At 46.6% G+C, this 13,197-nt stretch overlaps 2 protein-coding genes across 6 annotated transcripts in view; one reads left to right on the top strand and one right to left on the bottom strand.

The window, feature by feature from the left end:
• Positions 1 to 6,191, top strand: part of Pogz (pogo transposable element derived with ZNF domain) — a 45,936-nt gene extending 39,745 nt beyond the window's left edge. For all 5 annotated transcript variants that reach the window (XM_029475118.2, XM_029475121.2, XM_085835687.1 and 2 more), the window contains 7 exons: positions 623 to 757; positions 899 to 1,068; positions 1,221 to 1,361; positions 1,915 to 1,971; positions 2,141 to 2,253; positions 2,507 to 2,531; positions 2,646 to 6,191. In XM_029475118.2, coding sequence (XP_029330978.1) covers positions 623 to 757; positions 899 to 1,068; positions 1,221 to 1,361; positions 1,915 to 1,971; positions 2,141 to 2,253; positions 2,507 to 2,531; positions 2,646 to 4,317 — 2,313 coding nt within the window. In that variant the 3' untranslated portion in view covers positions 4,318 to 6,191. The remainder of the gene's footprint in view (positions 1 to 622; positions 758 to 898; positions 1,069 to 1,220; positions 1,362 to 1,914; positions 1,972 to 2,140; positions 2,254 to 2,506; positions 2,532 to 2,645) is intronic.
• A 2,224-nt stretch (positions 6,192 to 8,415) lies between these two features.
• Positions 8,416 to 11,115, bottom strand: Psmb4 (proteasome 20S subunit beta 4). Its single transcript, XM_021157812.3, has 7 exons — positions 10,926 to 11,115; positions 10,598 to 10,804; positions 10,226 to 10,372; positions 9,755 to 9,836; positions 9,013 to 9,129; positions 8,764 to 8,852; positions 8,416 to 8,533 (listed from the first exon to the last, which is right to left on the bottom strand). Exons 1-7 carry the CDS (start codon positions 11,063 to 11,065, stop codon positions 8,521 to 8,523), a joined length of 795 nt encoding a protein of 264 aa, XP_021013471.1. The 5' UTR covers positions 11,066 to 11,115; the 3' UTR covers positions 8,416 to 8,520.
• Between the last annotated feature and the right edge of the window lie 2,082 nt (positions 11,116 to 13,197).

The raw sequence follows: 13,197 nt of genomic DNA, 5'->3' as shown, positions 1-13,197 counted from the left end.
CCACCTCCTGGAAAAGGGGGGGAAGCAAGAATACAAAGGGGAGTACTATGCTTTGTATGTGGTCTTTAAAGGGGTATGGCTGGAAAGTCTTGGTGATAGGTGCTTGCCTAACATAAGGAAGATCTCAGCTTTTTGCTTGCATCCCTAACACCACTAGAAAGAAACCAAAGAAAGCTTTGCTCTGTGGTTGTTCATATACATAGCCAGTGAAAAGATGTCTGTGGAAATGAACCAACAACCAAGAATTAAAGGCAGACCTAGAAGGTGGAGGGGACAGAATGAGAGTCTGAGTTGTTCTATTGTTTACTTGACATCATCTATGTTTTTGTGTGCTTTAAAAATCAAGAAGACCGTCCAGGAATAGATAGTACTGTCTGTGGTGCTAAGGTGACCTAGCTGAGCAGGCGTGTGCCACTGACCATGCACTCCAAGGCGTGACTGAGAACCTGTGTGTCTCGGCCTTCACTTTGTCAGGGTGTGAGATAGCAGTTCTCAGTGATCTTGCCTGGTTCTTTTCTTATTCTTAGTAAATTCCAAACAGAAAGGAAGGAGAGAGGTGCTGGTTTTGATTCACTAGAAACCTTTAAGCGATTCTTGTCTGTTTTGCTTTTCTTCACTTCAGAAGAGAAATGTTTATCACTGCAACAAATGCCGGCTGCAGTTTCTCTTTGCCAAGGACAAAATTGAACACAAGCTGCAGCACCATAAAACCTTCCGTAAGCCTAAGCAACTGGAAGGCTTGAAACCAGGCACCAAGGTAAGAGTTTGCCAAGGTTGCTGTCACAGACTCAGGGAGAGTAAGCGTAGGTGTGGACAGAACCCTGAGGTTTCCTGTGAGTGTCATCTAGTGTCATCCTATGAGTGTCACCTAGCTAACTGTTCTTCCCTTGGTTCTCAGGTGACAATCCGGGCTTCCCGGGGGCAGCCGAGAACTGTTCCTGTGTCTTCAAATGATGCACCTTCTGGCACCTTGCAGGAGGCAGCAGCGCTGACCTCCACTGACCCCCTACCTGTCTTCCTTTATCCCCCTGTCCAGCGCAATATCCAGAAGAGAGCTGTTAGGAAAATGTCAGTGCCTCCTTCTAAATGATAGGCGGGTGGGGACTATCTGGGCAGGGTATTTCCTAATAGCCAAAGAAATCAGATACAATCTCTTTCAGGGTCAAAATCTTACGCTTATGTGATACCTGAGGAAGTAATGACAGTTTTGTTTTTGACAGGAGCGTCATGGGCCGGCAGACATGTCTGGAGTGCAGCTTTGAGATTCCAGATTTCCCTAATCATTTCCCTACCTATGTGCATTGTTCTCTCTGTCGCTACAGCACCTGCTGCTCTAGAGCTTATGCCAATCACATGATTAAGTAAGTCATGAGAAACCAGGATTTCTAGTTTGGAGTCCAAAACTTATTTAATTCCCTCCCATTTCTATTTTGTTTTTTTCTTCAACTTTAAAGCTGTGTGTCCATCTCTTCTCGGAAGGTAATAGAACAAACCATATTGAGTTGGCTCTGTTAGTCTGCTCTACATAATCCCCTAGGGTCTCCCTACTGCAAGTGTAGCCCGAGCATTGGATGGGAGCTTGTTAGAAATGCTAATCCTTTTTTATATTTTTAATTCTCTCGTATATTACATCCCAACAGCAGTTTCCCCTCCCCCTAGTATTTTTCCCCCAGCCTCCCCTCCACCCCATATCCACACTCCCTCCACTTCACCTTAGAAAAGAGCAGGCCTCTCAGTGACATCATTTTTATCTAGGCCTGAATTAAAATGTGAATTGTAATTGATCCTCCAGTTATTTTGTGTTTATATTGAAGTTTGAGAAGCCTGATGGTCAAACTGGTGTGGATTGTGAAGGTGTCTCTTTGGCTGGACATTGTCATTGGTTGTAACTCTCTGCTTCTTTGTCTTTCTCAGCAATCATGTTCCACGGAAAAGTCCCAAGTATTTGGCTTTGTTTAAAAATTCTGTAAGGTAATAAAACACTTTTTGGTGCTCTTTTGTTAATAATATCAAGTCTTTTATTATATAAAGTGGTTATGTGACTCACTCCCATATTAAACCTCAAAGTTTAACTTTGTTTAGTGTTAATTGCTGTTTGTATCTAATACACTCTTGGTCCTCTTCTCTCCTCTTCCCACAGTGGAATCAAGCTGGCCTGCACTTCGTGTACCTTTGCTACCTCCGTGGGAGATGCCATGGCCAAGCATTTAGTGTTCAACCCCTCCCACAGATCTAGCAACATCTTACCACGGGGTAAGAGGGGGAAACTGGTACTGCGGGTAAGATGTCATACTGTATGAGCCAGGAGGAGCATCTTCCTCTGGCCTCACCCATTCACTGTTTAGATGCACACTATAGCAGACTATAAGCATTCTAACCTGGGAAGGCTGGCTATAGTAAGAGCCGATTAAGGGGGTAGCATGTTGAAATTCCAAGATATATCTATGGAATGCTTTTCATTTCTCCCCAGTGAGCTAACCATTTTTTCCCAATCTCATTTTCCCAGGGCTCAGTTGGATGTCTCACTTAAGGTAATGCTCATTTCATGGACACTTTGCACAATGTCTGTTCTTCCTAATACTGTGATTTAACTCCTGAAGTGTAACTGACATTTCTGCTCTCTGCTCCCATACCCATTCCTTTAGGCCTGGCCAGGCTCCTGAACGAGTGTTGGACTGGAGCATGAAGAATACATATCTTCCACCTCCCCTCGTCCCTAACAAAGCTGCCACTGTGAAGCCTGTAGGAGTCACCCCAGCGGAGCCCCAAGAGCTGGCAGGTCCTGTGCTCCAGGCACTTCCATCCCCAGCCTCAACTGCAACCCCACCAGCAACCCCCACTCACCCACAGCCCTCCGCCCTGCCACCCTCGGCCACAGAGGGGACTGAGTGTCTGAATGTCAGTGAACAGGAAGAAGGAAGCCCTGTCACCCAGGATCCTGAGCCAGCATCAGGTGGTGGAGGTGGCAGTGGGGTTGGCAAGAAAGAGCAGCTGTCCGTGAAGAAGCTTCGGGTAGTACTGTTTGCCCTGTGCTGCAACACCGAACAGGCGGCTGAACACTTTCGAAACCCCCAGCGGCGAATCCGTCGTTGGCTTCGACGCTTCCAAGCCTCTCAGGGAGAGAACTTAGAGGGCAAATATCTCAGCTTTGAGGCAGAAGAAAAACTGGCTGAATGGGTGCTGATCCAGAGAGAGCAGCAGCTCCCTGTAAATGAGGAGACCTTGTTTCAGAAAGCCACCAAAATTGGACGCTCTTTGGAAGGGGGGTTTAAGATCTCCTATGAGTGGGCTGTGCGCTTCATGCTTCGGCACCACCTCACTCCCCATGCCCGGCGAGCTGTCGCCCACACGTTACCGAAGCATGTAGCAGAAAATGCTGGACTCTTCATTGAGTTTGTGCAGCGGCAGATTCACAATCAGGACTTACCTTTGTCTATGATTGTGGCTATTGATGAGATCTCTTTGTTCCTGGACACAGAGGTGCTGAGCAGTGATGACCGAAAGGAGAACGCTCTTCAGACAGTGGGCACAGGGGAGCCTTGGTGTGACGTCGTGCTGTCTATCCTAGCAGATGGCACTGTCCTCCCCACCCTTGTTTTCTTCCGAGGACAAGCAAATCGGCTCGCTAATGTGCCAGACTCTATATTACTAGAGGCCAAAGACAGTGGCTACAGTGACGACGAAATCATGGAGCTTTGGTCGACCCGTGTATGGAAGAAGCACACAGCTTGTCAGCACAGCAAAAGCATGTTAGTGATGGACTGTCATCGCACTCACTTGTCAGAAGAAGTACTGGCCCTGCTCAGTGCCTCTAGCACTTTGCCTGCGGTGGTCCCCGCCGGTTGTAGCTCCAAAATCCAGCCACTAGATGTATGCATCAAACGAACTGTTAAGAACTTCCTGCACAAAAAGTGGAAGGAACAGGCTCGGGAAATGGCTGATGCTGCTTGTGATTCTGATGTCTTGCTTCAGCTGGTGTTGGTCTGGCTAGGTGAGGTGCTGGGTGTCATTGGGGACTCCCCAGAGCTAGTTCAGCGGTCCTTCCTTGTGGCTAGTGTTCTGCCAGGTCCCGATGGCAACGTTAACTCACCCACACGCAACGCTGACATGCAGGAGGAGCTCATTGCTTCCCTAGAGGAGCAGCTAAAGCTAAATGGAGAACAGTCTGAGGAGCACTCGGCTTCTGCCCCCCGACCCAGGTCATCTCCTGAAGAGACAGTCGAGCCTGAAAGCCTTCACCAGCTTTTTGAGGGGGAAAGTGAGACGGAGTCTTTCTATGGCTTTGAGGAAGCTGACCTTGATCTGATGGAGATCTAGGTGCTGAGGCTCTGGAAGCTATGGAGTCAGGAAGGAAGGTGAGGGAGGTTAGAGGGGCTTAGACAAGATGGGTACCAGTGGGGTGCTTGGTTTATAGTTTCAATTTTATGCCGCCACTCCCAGCATTGACTCTTCCTGTGAATTTGTGGGTTATTAGGAACATCGGTAGTGATCAGTTCTGAGCCAAGGAGCTGGCCCATTGGTTACTCCTAAAAACATGTTTTTGTGACCCTTTTTTTTCTTCTTTAATTTAAATCACTGTGTTTGCTATTTTTCTGACAAAATCTAGGAAAACAATCCTTTGTGGACAGATATTAAGTTGTTTCATTTCCCCGTTTACCTCAATTGTATCATAGTATTTCTGGATTTTGTTTGTTTTACTGTGTGGCCAATGTCTTTGGGCATGATACTATCTAATCATTGTTAACATGAGAACTTTGCTGCAGATGGAAAGAAAGAATATGTAGCTGACAAACTGACTATTACATATGTGGATAAGTTTTTTTCATTGTGGTCTTAACACTTTTATATAAAAATGAAAATGAAAAATGAATCCCACTGAACTCTTTCCTTCTGCTTCTTCCCCCCCCCACCCCCCCTCCCCAGAGGTGCTGGCTTCTTCAGCAGCTCTAGATATAAAATTGTGGCTTTAAAGCGTGCATGAACCACCTTGAACATATAGAATGGATAGACTTTTCTGTCCTCACCACCCTCCACCAAAATATAACAGAAACAATATTTTTTGCACTTGTAACCCTTGACCCCTTTCCTGATTTTTCACAACATCCTTCACTCTGGACAAAGGAGCACATGTGTCCCTGGAAAGCAGAGGTACTGAGTGAGGTGATGAGTGTTTCAGGTGGAAGCCATTCCTAGTCTCTGTCTTCAACAAGCCCCGTGGCGTAGTCCCTTCTCTCTAGAACTTTGTCCTGTTATGCTCGCTCTGACGGCACACCTGCTCATCACAGGTATAACTGGCATATGTTAAGTGTTGAACTAAAAAGACAGAGTGCTTCATCTCCTGCTTACACGTGACTTTCCTGTTCCTCTCATATTCAGAGAAGAAACGGATGTGAAAAGCATAGAGGTGTGCACAGAGAAAGACATGAATCTTTATTTTTCACTGCCAACTTCAAGGAAAAATTTTCTACAGTTTGCATGAGGGATTTTTTTTAAGAAAATATGTACTCATGGTGATAAACCAAAATGTACTGTACCATAGAGGAGAACAAACCTCCCCCACAGCCACACCGTTCTTATCCATCCTGAGGCGTTCAGAGTTTCCTCCTGTGAGCCAAGGAGGCAGCCTGCACACGTGTGTAAGTGGTTCATCTTTAAAGTGTACATAAGTGGAGCATTTAATAAAACAAGAGGAAATGGATTTATAAACTTTTTTTCTATGTGTCCCCATTGAATAGGCTTTCATAGACTGGGAGATACTCAAGACATGCCCGCCTGGTGGCACAGGGGTGGCGTCTGTGACCACCAGTGCTTTCCCTGCAGATTTTGTTTTGTCTTTTTAACTCCCAGCACACTATAACATAGTGAACAGGACTGATCCCAGAAGTTTGGCCTGCTCTAAACCCATGGCGTTGGAGATCTGAACTGAGGAGCCACCTGGGCTGGTCCCCAGCTTTTTGCGCAATGCCATTTTATTGGTGACGGACTACACTTCAAAGCCAACCTTCTGCCTTTGAGAAAGCTGGAGAACTGTAAATGGTCACTTCAATCTACAGCCTAATCCTCTTTGGTCGTCTCTGCAGCAGCCACAGCCTTAGCAGAGCTGGGTTCCTGGCCTCTGCACATTGACTTTGGATGGGTAATTTTTGGTTGTTTTTTTTTTTTTTTCCTTTTTTTAAAGATCATGGTAACCGTGAATCAACTGGGTTTTGGCAAGCAAGTTGTCTTTGTGGACTCTGCCTGCATGGCTTAGTAGTAGAAGGAAGTTTTTTTGGTTTTGTTTTTTATAATTCAGTTTAATCAATAAACATGTATTTATTGACAACTTTCTGTGTTAAGTATATCAAAGTTCCCAATTGACCACCCACGATTTTCTTTGCGTGAACGTGTCTGCAGCTGTCTGTGCCTCGCTCGATAGTGCCATGCAGAAGACCCGTGATTGTCATTTTTAGAAATCAAGGTTCAGTGGGACGGTGGTGGCACACACCTTTAATCCCAGCACTGGAGAGGCAGAGACAGATATATCTTTGAGTTTGAGACTAGCCTGGTTATAATGAGTACCTGGTCAGCCAGTTACAAAGAAATCCTGTCTTGGAAAACACCAAAATACAAAAATAAATCAGGGTTTAAAACCACCCCAGGGATAGGACATGACTGACTTCCAGCTGAAACAACTACACTTAGAATTCATTTTTGTTTTTGTGTATTGACTGTTGGCACCTCATACCATTAAATCATGCACAAAGGTCAGGACAACTCTTGAGTCATCTGGGGATTAAACTTGGGCCTTCAGGTGTATGTGAATACAGGCACAAGTGTGGGTCTTCAGTCTTCACTCGCCACCGTATCTGAGAGACTTTTGTTCTTCTGTTTGCTATGCCAAGCTACCTACCTGGCCCTGGAGCTTACAGGGCCTCTCCTGCCTCTACATGCCATTTGGGATTACAAGTACTTGAGCTATTTTGTCCAGCTTTTCTATGGGTTCTGGAGATTCAAATTCAGGTCTTCACACTCAGCAAGTGCTTTAGCAACTTGAGCCACCTCCCTGCCCCACTTAGGTTTTTGTAATGATTTTATTTGGTTATGTGTATGTATGTGAGTATGTATACAAGTGCAGGCGCTCATGAGGCCAGTCATCGGATGTCCCCTGGAATTGCAGTGAGATGCTTGTGAGCCACACATTCACATGGTACTGAGGCTCAAACTCAAGTCAAGCCCGCCCTCTTGGATGCCGAGCCATCTCTGCAGCTCCCCATTCAAGGTTTCCTAATGAACACATGCTTTCAAAGAACCAGGTGCTAGATTACAATAAGCATCAGATGTTTGTACTCTATCTACTGAATGTGAGGCTACGTGTGTAGGCATAGGGTCTGAGCACCACCCTGGTACAGTAGCTCTGCTACATACATACCTCATACCTGTCTCTGAAATTGCATTTTAACAAAAGTCAGGTTTGCAGCCATCATTAACAACCCCTCCCAAACAAAAACAAAAATAACCCCTTACATTCTTTTAAAATGTAGTGCATGGGAGAAAAATGAGAATATTGTATGAGCCCATTGTGTTATCAAACGTAAGTCAAATCTACAAAAACTGTATGACAATCTGGGGTCTTCTCTGTTGTCATGCAGAAGAATCCTATACTTGGTAAGAGACCCTAAATGTCCCCCATCACCACCTGTAGTCCCACAGGTAGCTTGAGAAGCTGAGGCAGAAAGGACTATCCCGAGTCTGAGGCCAGCCTCAGTGAAGGGGCTAGGGAAATGGCTCAGTCAAGTGCTTCCCTTGCAGGCATAAGAACTTGAGTTCAACACTCAGCATCATGTGCTGTGGCATGCATACTTACAATCCCAGTGCTTAGGGCAGCAGAGACAGAACCCCTGAGGCCCGGCGGCCAGTCAATCTAGCTGAACTGATAAGCTCAGGTTCATGAAAACCATGTCAAAGCCAGGCATGGTGGTGCACGCCTTTAATCCCAGTACTTGGGAGATAGAGGCAGGTGGATTTCTGACTTTGAGGCCAGCCTGGTCTACAAAGTGAGTTCCAGGACAGCCAGGGCTATACAGAGAAACCCTGTTTCAAAACAAAACAAAACAAAACAAAAAACCAAAACAACAACAACAAAAAAAAAACCCAACAACAAAAACAAATAAGAAAATGGAGCATAATTGAGAAAGACAACCTCTGGGCACACACATTAAGAGTTAAATGGTTCTCTCCAGGAAAGGAAACAGCACGGACATGGTACAAAGCAGTACTTGGTAGCTGAGGTCTCAGTGTGACCATGTTAGAATAAACACTGAATTGCCAGTTATGCCAGAAGCTTTTACCTCTAGCATTTGGGAGGCAGATTTCTGTGTTCCAGGCAAGCCTGGGCTACATGATATCCTGCTTCAAAACACAAAATCCAACTCAGTGTAACACTTCAAACAACTGATTTATTTTACAAAAGTCTGCCTTTGAGCCAGCTACAGTCACGTTTAGAAGAACAAAGCTTCAACACTCTGGACATTCATCTGGATTTCATTCAAAGCCACTAAAAAAGAAGAAACATTTAGGGAAAATGAAGGCGGATAAAGGCATCAACTTCTGAAGGAGCTCCCCATTTCCAAGACCACCCACCTGGAGAGTTCCCCCCGCCCCCAACCTGGAGAGGTTCCCTCCAAAACCATCCACACGGAGTTTCTGCTTGAGCCTCCAGAAGAGCCATTCTGTGAAAGTCAAGAGCTTCCCTCTGTCACCCATTTCCTACTGTAGCTTACTTACCTGATCATGTGAGCAATGTCCCAGTTGGTCTGTGCTGACAGTGGTCCTTCTATCTCGACACCTTTTTCAGTTACAGTGGCAATTTGAAACTGAAAGAAGGCAAAACGTGCAATGATAGGGTCTCACTATGTAAACCAAGCCCGCCTCAAATGCAGAGTCCAACCCACCCGTGTTTCCCAAGTACTGGGATTAAAGGCATGTACTACCATGCCTGGCTCCAGAATTTGTACCTTCCAGCCCATTTCTCACCCGGTTATACGAACGGGCATCTCTGTAGTACAGCACTCTCATGCAGCGCTCCACAAGCTCCCGAGCCTCAGTCTGACTCAGCACTGGCTGCTTCTCTAGAACTTCTCGAAGCAGAGGCTACACAGGCGGGCAAAACATTGGAGAAATTAGACTGGCTTAACAGAAGGCAACCTACTCTCACCCCTGTAAACAGGCACCAAAGCGGATGAGTTTTCTACCCACTGTTTCAAAAGAACTGGGTGCTGGCTTTGTTTGGCGTTGAGTTCTTTTGTACAGGTATGTGCACGTGCACGTGCACGCAGAAGTGAGAAAACAGCTCTTAGGTGCTGGTTGTCTCCACCACGGTGACCCCAGGCTGCCTGTCAGCCTTGGCAAGTGACTTAACCCAAGGAGTCTTTGTTTTGTGTTTGAAATGGAGTGAGTCTTGCTATGCAGCCTACGCTGGCCTGGAACGCATGGTCCTCCTGGCCTCAGCCTCCTGTGCACTAATATTACAGATATGTGCCACCATGCCCAGCTAAGACTCTCTTAAAAGTGGGGAGGCCTAGGGCTGCCACTGTTTCCATTCCAAGGCTGTTTCTTGTCACTGGAAGTTAATGTAAATGTATTCTCCTTAGACAAAGAAAACCAGCTGCCCAATGTTAGGATTCCAGCCTGTCTCTTATCAGAATTCCAAGGGAAAGAGATTAATTGCCTTCTCATTTCTATTTCTCTTCTCCCCGTCGCTAAGCCCACTACTTACCTGAGCCAAGTATGCACCATAACCAGTGGCCAGTGAAGGGGCTTCATAAGCTACACCAAGCATGTCCACATAACCGAGGAAGCTAGAGGGACAAACACATCAAAGAACTGATTTAATCTTCCATCTCTTTTTTTTTTTTTTTTTTTTTGGTTTTTCGAGGCGGGGTTTCTCTGTGTAGCCCTGGAGGTCTGAAATAAAAGATGGAAATTCTCTGGGGTCAAAAAGCCTGAGGGTGGGGAAGCAGGATAGCTCGGTGGTGAGGGCACTTGCCAGCATGCCCGATGACTCAAGTTTGATCTCTAGAATCCACAATGTAGAAGATGCATGCATGCACACACAAACACACACACACACACACAGAGTATTACACAAGCACAAATACCAAAAGAAGTGTAAAGAACCATTCTGTTTAAAGACTGAAGAGACACTACATAGGTGCTAGGTTAGGCGGTCAAGGAAGTTATCAAATACCTTTCTCCATCAGCATAGCCTCCAATGACCATGGTGTTCCACAGGGGATTCATCTTGGAGCGGCGACTGTACATGGCTCTTGTCAACCATGAATGAATAGCTCTAGGGCTATAGCTGTGTCCATCTCCCAACAGCTCTTCATCAATCCTTAAATACAATTGAGAAAGCAATGATAACAGAGGTCAGGTTCCCCACCCCACTCCCTGTTCTACACACAATTCTACAATCCAAGACACCCCCCCCCCACCAATGCCAAAAAGTATTCCAAACATTCACAAATGTCTCAACAATTACCCAAAGTCTCAAGTCCCTCCATCCCGCCTACAGGAATAATAAACGGAAGGCTGTCCGCTCCACTTGGAGGCGACTTACACCATCTGGCCGAGAACTTGTTTCAAATACTGGAAATCAGCGTAGTCTCCCGAAGCACCCAGCATAGTGCTGTCGTTGACTCGCATAATACGAGAGATATTGCGGAAACGAGCCAGGGAGCCGTAGGAGCCCAGCATGTCTGCAGCAATCACCACTCCGCCGTCGAACTTCACCCCGAGTACCGATGTCCCGGTCACCATGGGGTTCCTGAAGCATGAAAAGGGTCCCTGAGCGCGAGGCCGGAGCCCCGATTGCTGCCGCCCGCGCATCAGAGGTCCCCGCATCCCGGCCCGCCGCCCATTCCCGGAGCGGTGAGAGCGCGACTCACTGGGTCCGAGTGATGGGACCCTCGCAGGGCGCCGACGCCGGGTCCATGAGGCCGCTGGGGGTGGACGGGATGCGGTAAAACTGGCCCGGAGTCGGACCCCCGGCCCAGTGGCCAGCCCGTGACTCCCAAAACGCTTCCATCTTAGTCACCTCAGCCGAAAGAAATGAAAGCGCTAGCGTCACCGGAAACGGAAGTGGTCCTTTGCCACGCCTCTCTTCTTCCTGCCTGCCTCTTCAATGAGTCCGGACTCCGGCTCTGTATCAATAAAGCCGTTTGAGGAGTCCTGGTCCAGAGTAGCCGCCAAGACTGACAGAAATGTACAAGGCCGCATCCCCGTATCCCACTGCAGTAGGGATGCCTAGATCCCAGCATTCTGACAATTCAGGAGGAGCAGGCCGTGTGGGACAAGCACCAGGACCTGTTACCATGTGCTTTTTGGATCAATATCAAAAACAAGGCTTGAGCCGGGCGTGGTGGCGCACGCCTTTAATCCCAGCACTCGGGAGGCAGAGGCAGGCGGATTTCTGAGTTCGAGGCCAGCCTGGTCTACAAAGTGAGTGCCAGGACAGCCAGGGCTACACAGAGAAACCCTGTCTCGAAAAACCAAAAAAAAAAAAAAAAAAAAAAAAAAAACAAGGCTTGAAGAATCACTGGACCCAAGCTCTCTTACTGCTTTACTTCTCAAAGCCGGCCAATGGAGCAGGCATTATCAACTTATTTGATAGATAAGAAGCCAAAGCATAAGTTACAGTGGTTTACCCCGTTACAGTCAATAAAAGGTGGAAAAGATACAAACCAAGGGGAGAGATGGCCCACATTTATAGCACTCAGGTTCGAATCTAAGCACCCACGCTGTGGCTGACAATCATCTGTAACTCCTCTTCTAGCCCTGAGGGCACCAGGCACTTACATGGTGAACAAGGAGGGAAGAAGGGAGGGGAGGGAGAGGGAGAAAGAGAGAAAATCGTAGTATTCAGAAGGCTGGAACAGAAGGAATGCCTCCAGTACAAGGCCATTCTGGAGTACACTCACACAGAGTCCAGGCCAGCCTGAACTACTGAGAGACCTTGTATTAAAAGAAAAAAGAATCCACCACAGTGAACTAGAGGCAGTGGAGGAATTCCCCTGCCCCCTCAAGATAGCACACAATAGGTTTCATTACAACCTTTTCATCCTAGATGTCGTTTTACTCTGCCCTCACTGGTGCCCATGTCAGTGCCTTCCCTGTCTTCCTGCTTCCTCTTGCTACTTTCCTTCCTCCCTGTCTAAGTAGACCCTGCGTGTTCCCACTGACACGTGTTCTATTACCTTCTAATCTTCATCCCTAAAGAGCTTTTCCTTATGGGCACCTTTCTACTTTCCTGACCTAATACACACATACAAACACACCTAGATTCCACATATGAGAGAATATTGATGTTGAAGTTCTGACCCAGGACAATTGGCTGAGGTGCATATTTAACATATTAAAGTGGACATAGCCTCCAGGTTCTCCCAGCATCCCTCAGTCCCTACCTGGCACATCCCACCCTTTACTCTGAACTTTCCAGCCCAGGGGCCAGGATTCCCCTCCCCACAGAGGCTCTTTCCTATATAATCCAGACATTATTTGACAGAATATTAATTTTGCCTAATATTCTCTTGTATTTCCTTCGGAGACTCTAGTGTATACAATCCTTTTTTTTTTTTTAAAGATTTATTTATTTATTATATGAGTACATTGTAGCTGTCTTCAGACACACCAGAAGAGGGCATCGGATCCCATTACAGATGGTTGTGAGCCACCATGTGGTTGCTGGGAATTGAACTCAGGACTTCTGGCTAAGAAGAGCAGTCAGTACTCTTAGCCACTGAGCCATCTCTCCAGCCCTGTTTACCATCTATTTGAACATGTCCCTGTGGCTCTTTTTTTTTTTTTTTTTTTAAGATTTGTTTATTTGGGGCTGGAGAGATAACTGTTCTTCCTGAGGACCCAGATTTGATTTTCAGAACCTACTTGGTGGCTAATAGCCATCTATAACTCTAGTTCTATAGAGCCTGACATCCTGTGGGCACCAGCCACTCACACGCTGCATCCACACACACACTAAACAATAGTAACTACTATCATGGCTTCTCAAACTGTGTTTTCTTCGTTTTGTATGATGGGTGTTTTGCCTGCAGGTGTTCAGGACATGTGTGTGGTGTCTTTCATAGCCAGAAGAGGGTGCTGTTTCCTCTGGAATTGTAGCTGCAGGTGGTTGTAAGCCACCAAATGGATGCTGGAATCAAA

This window comes from Mus caroli, unplaced genomic scaffold (assembly GCF_978045245.1).
Source record: "Mus caroli unplaced genomic scaffold, Mus_caroli_1 scaffold_3, whole genome shotgun sequence".
In the NCBI taxonomy this organism is placed as follows: Eukaryota; Metazoa; Chordata; class Mammalia; order Rodentia; family Muridae; genus Mus; species Mus caroli.
This window is presented reverse-complemented; position numbering and strand designations above follow the sequence as displayed.

Bases quoted from the DNA above. Each gene is read 5' to 3' on its own strand.
- Psmb4 (XM_021157812.3), bottom strand. From the start codon at position 11,065: ATGGAAGCGTTTTGGGAGTCACGGGCTGGCCACTGGGCCGGGGGTCCG. The intron at 10,805-10,925 runs GTGAGTCGCGCT...TTCATGCTTCAG, and splicing joins GGTCCCATCACTCGGACCCA to GAACCCCATGGTGACCGGGA. The intron at 10,373-10,597 runs GTAAGTCGCCTC...ATTGTATTTAAG, and splicing joins CAAGTTCTCGGCCAGATGGT to GATTGATGAAGAGCTGTTGG.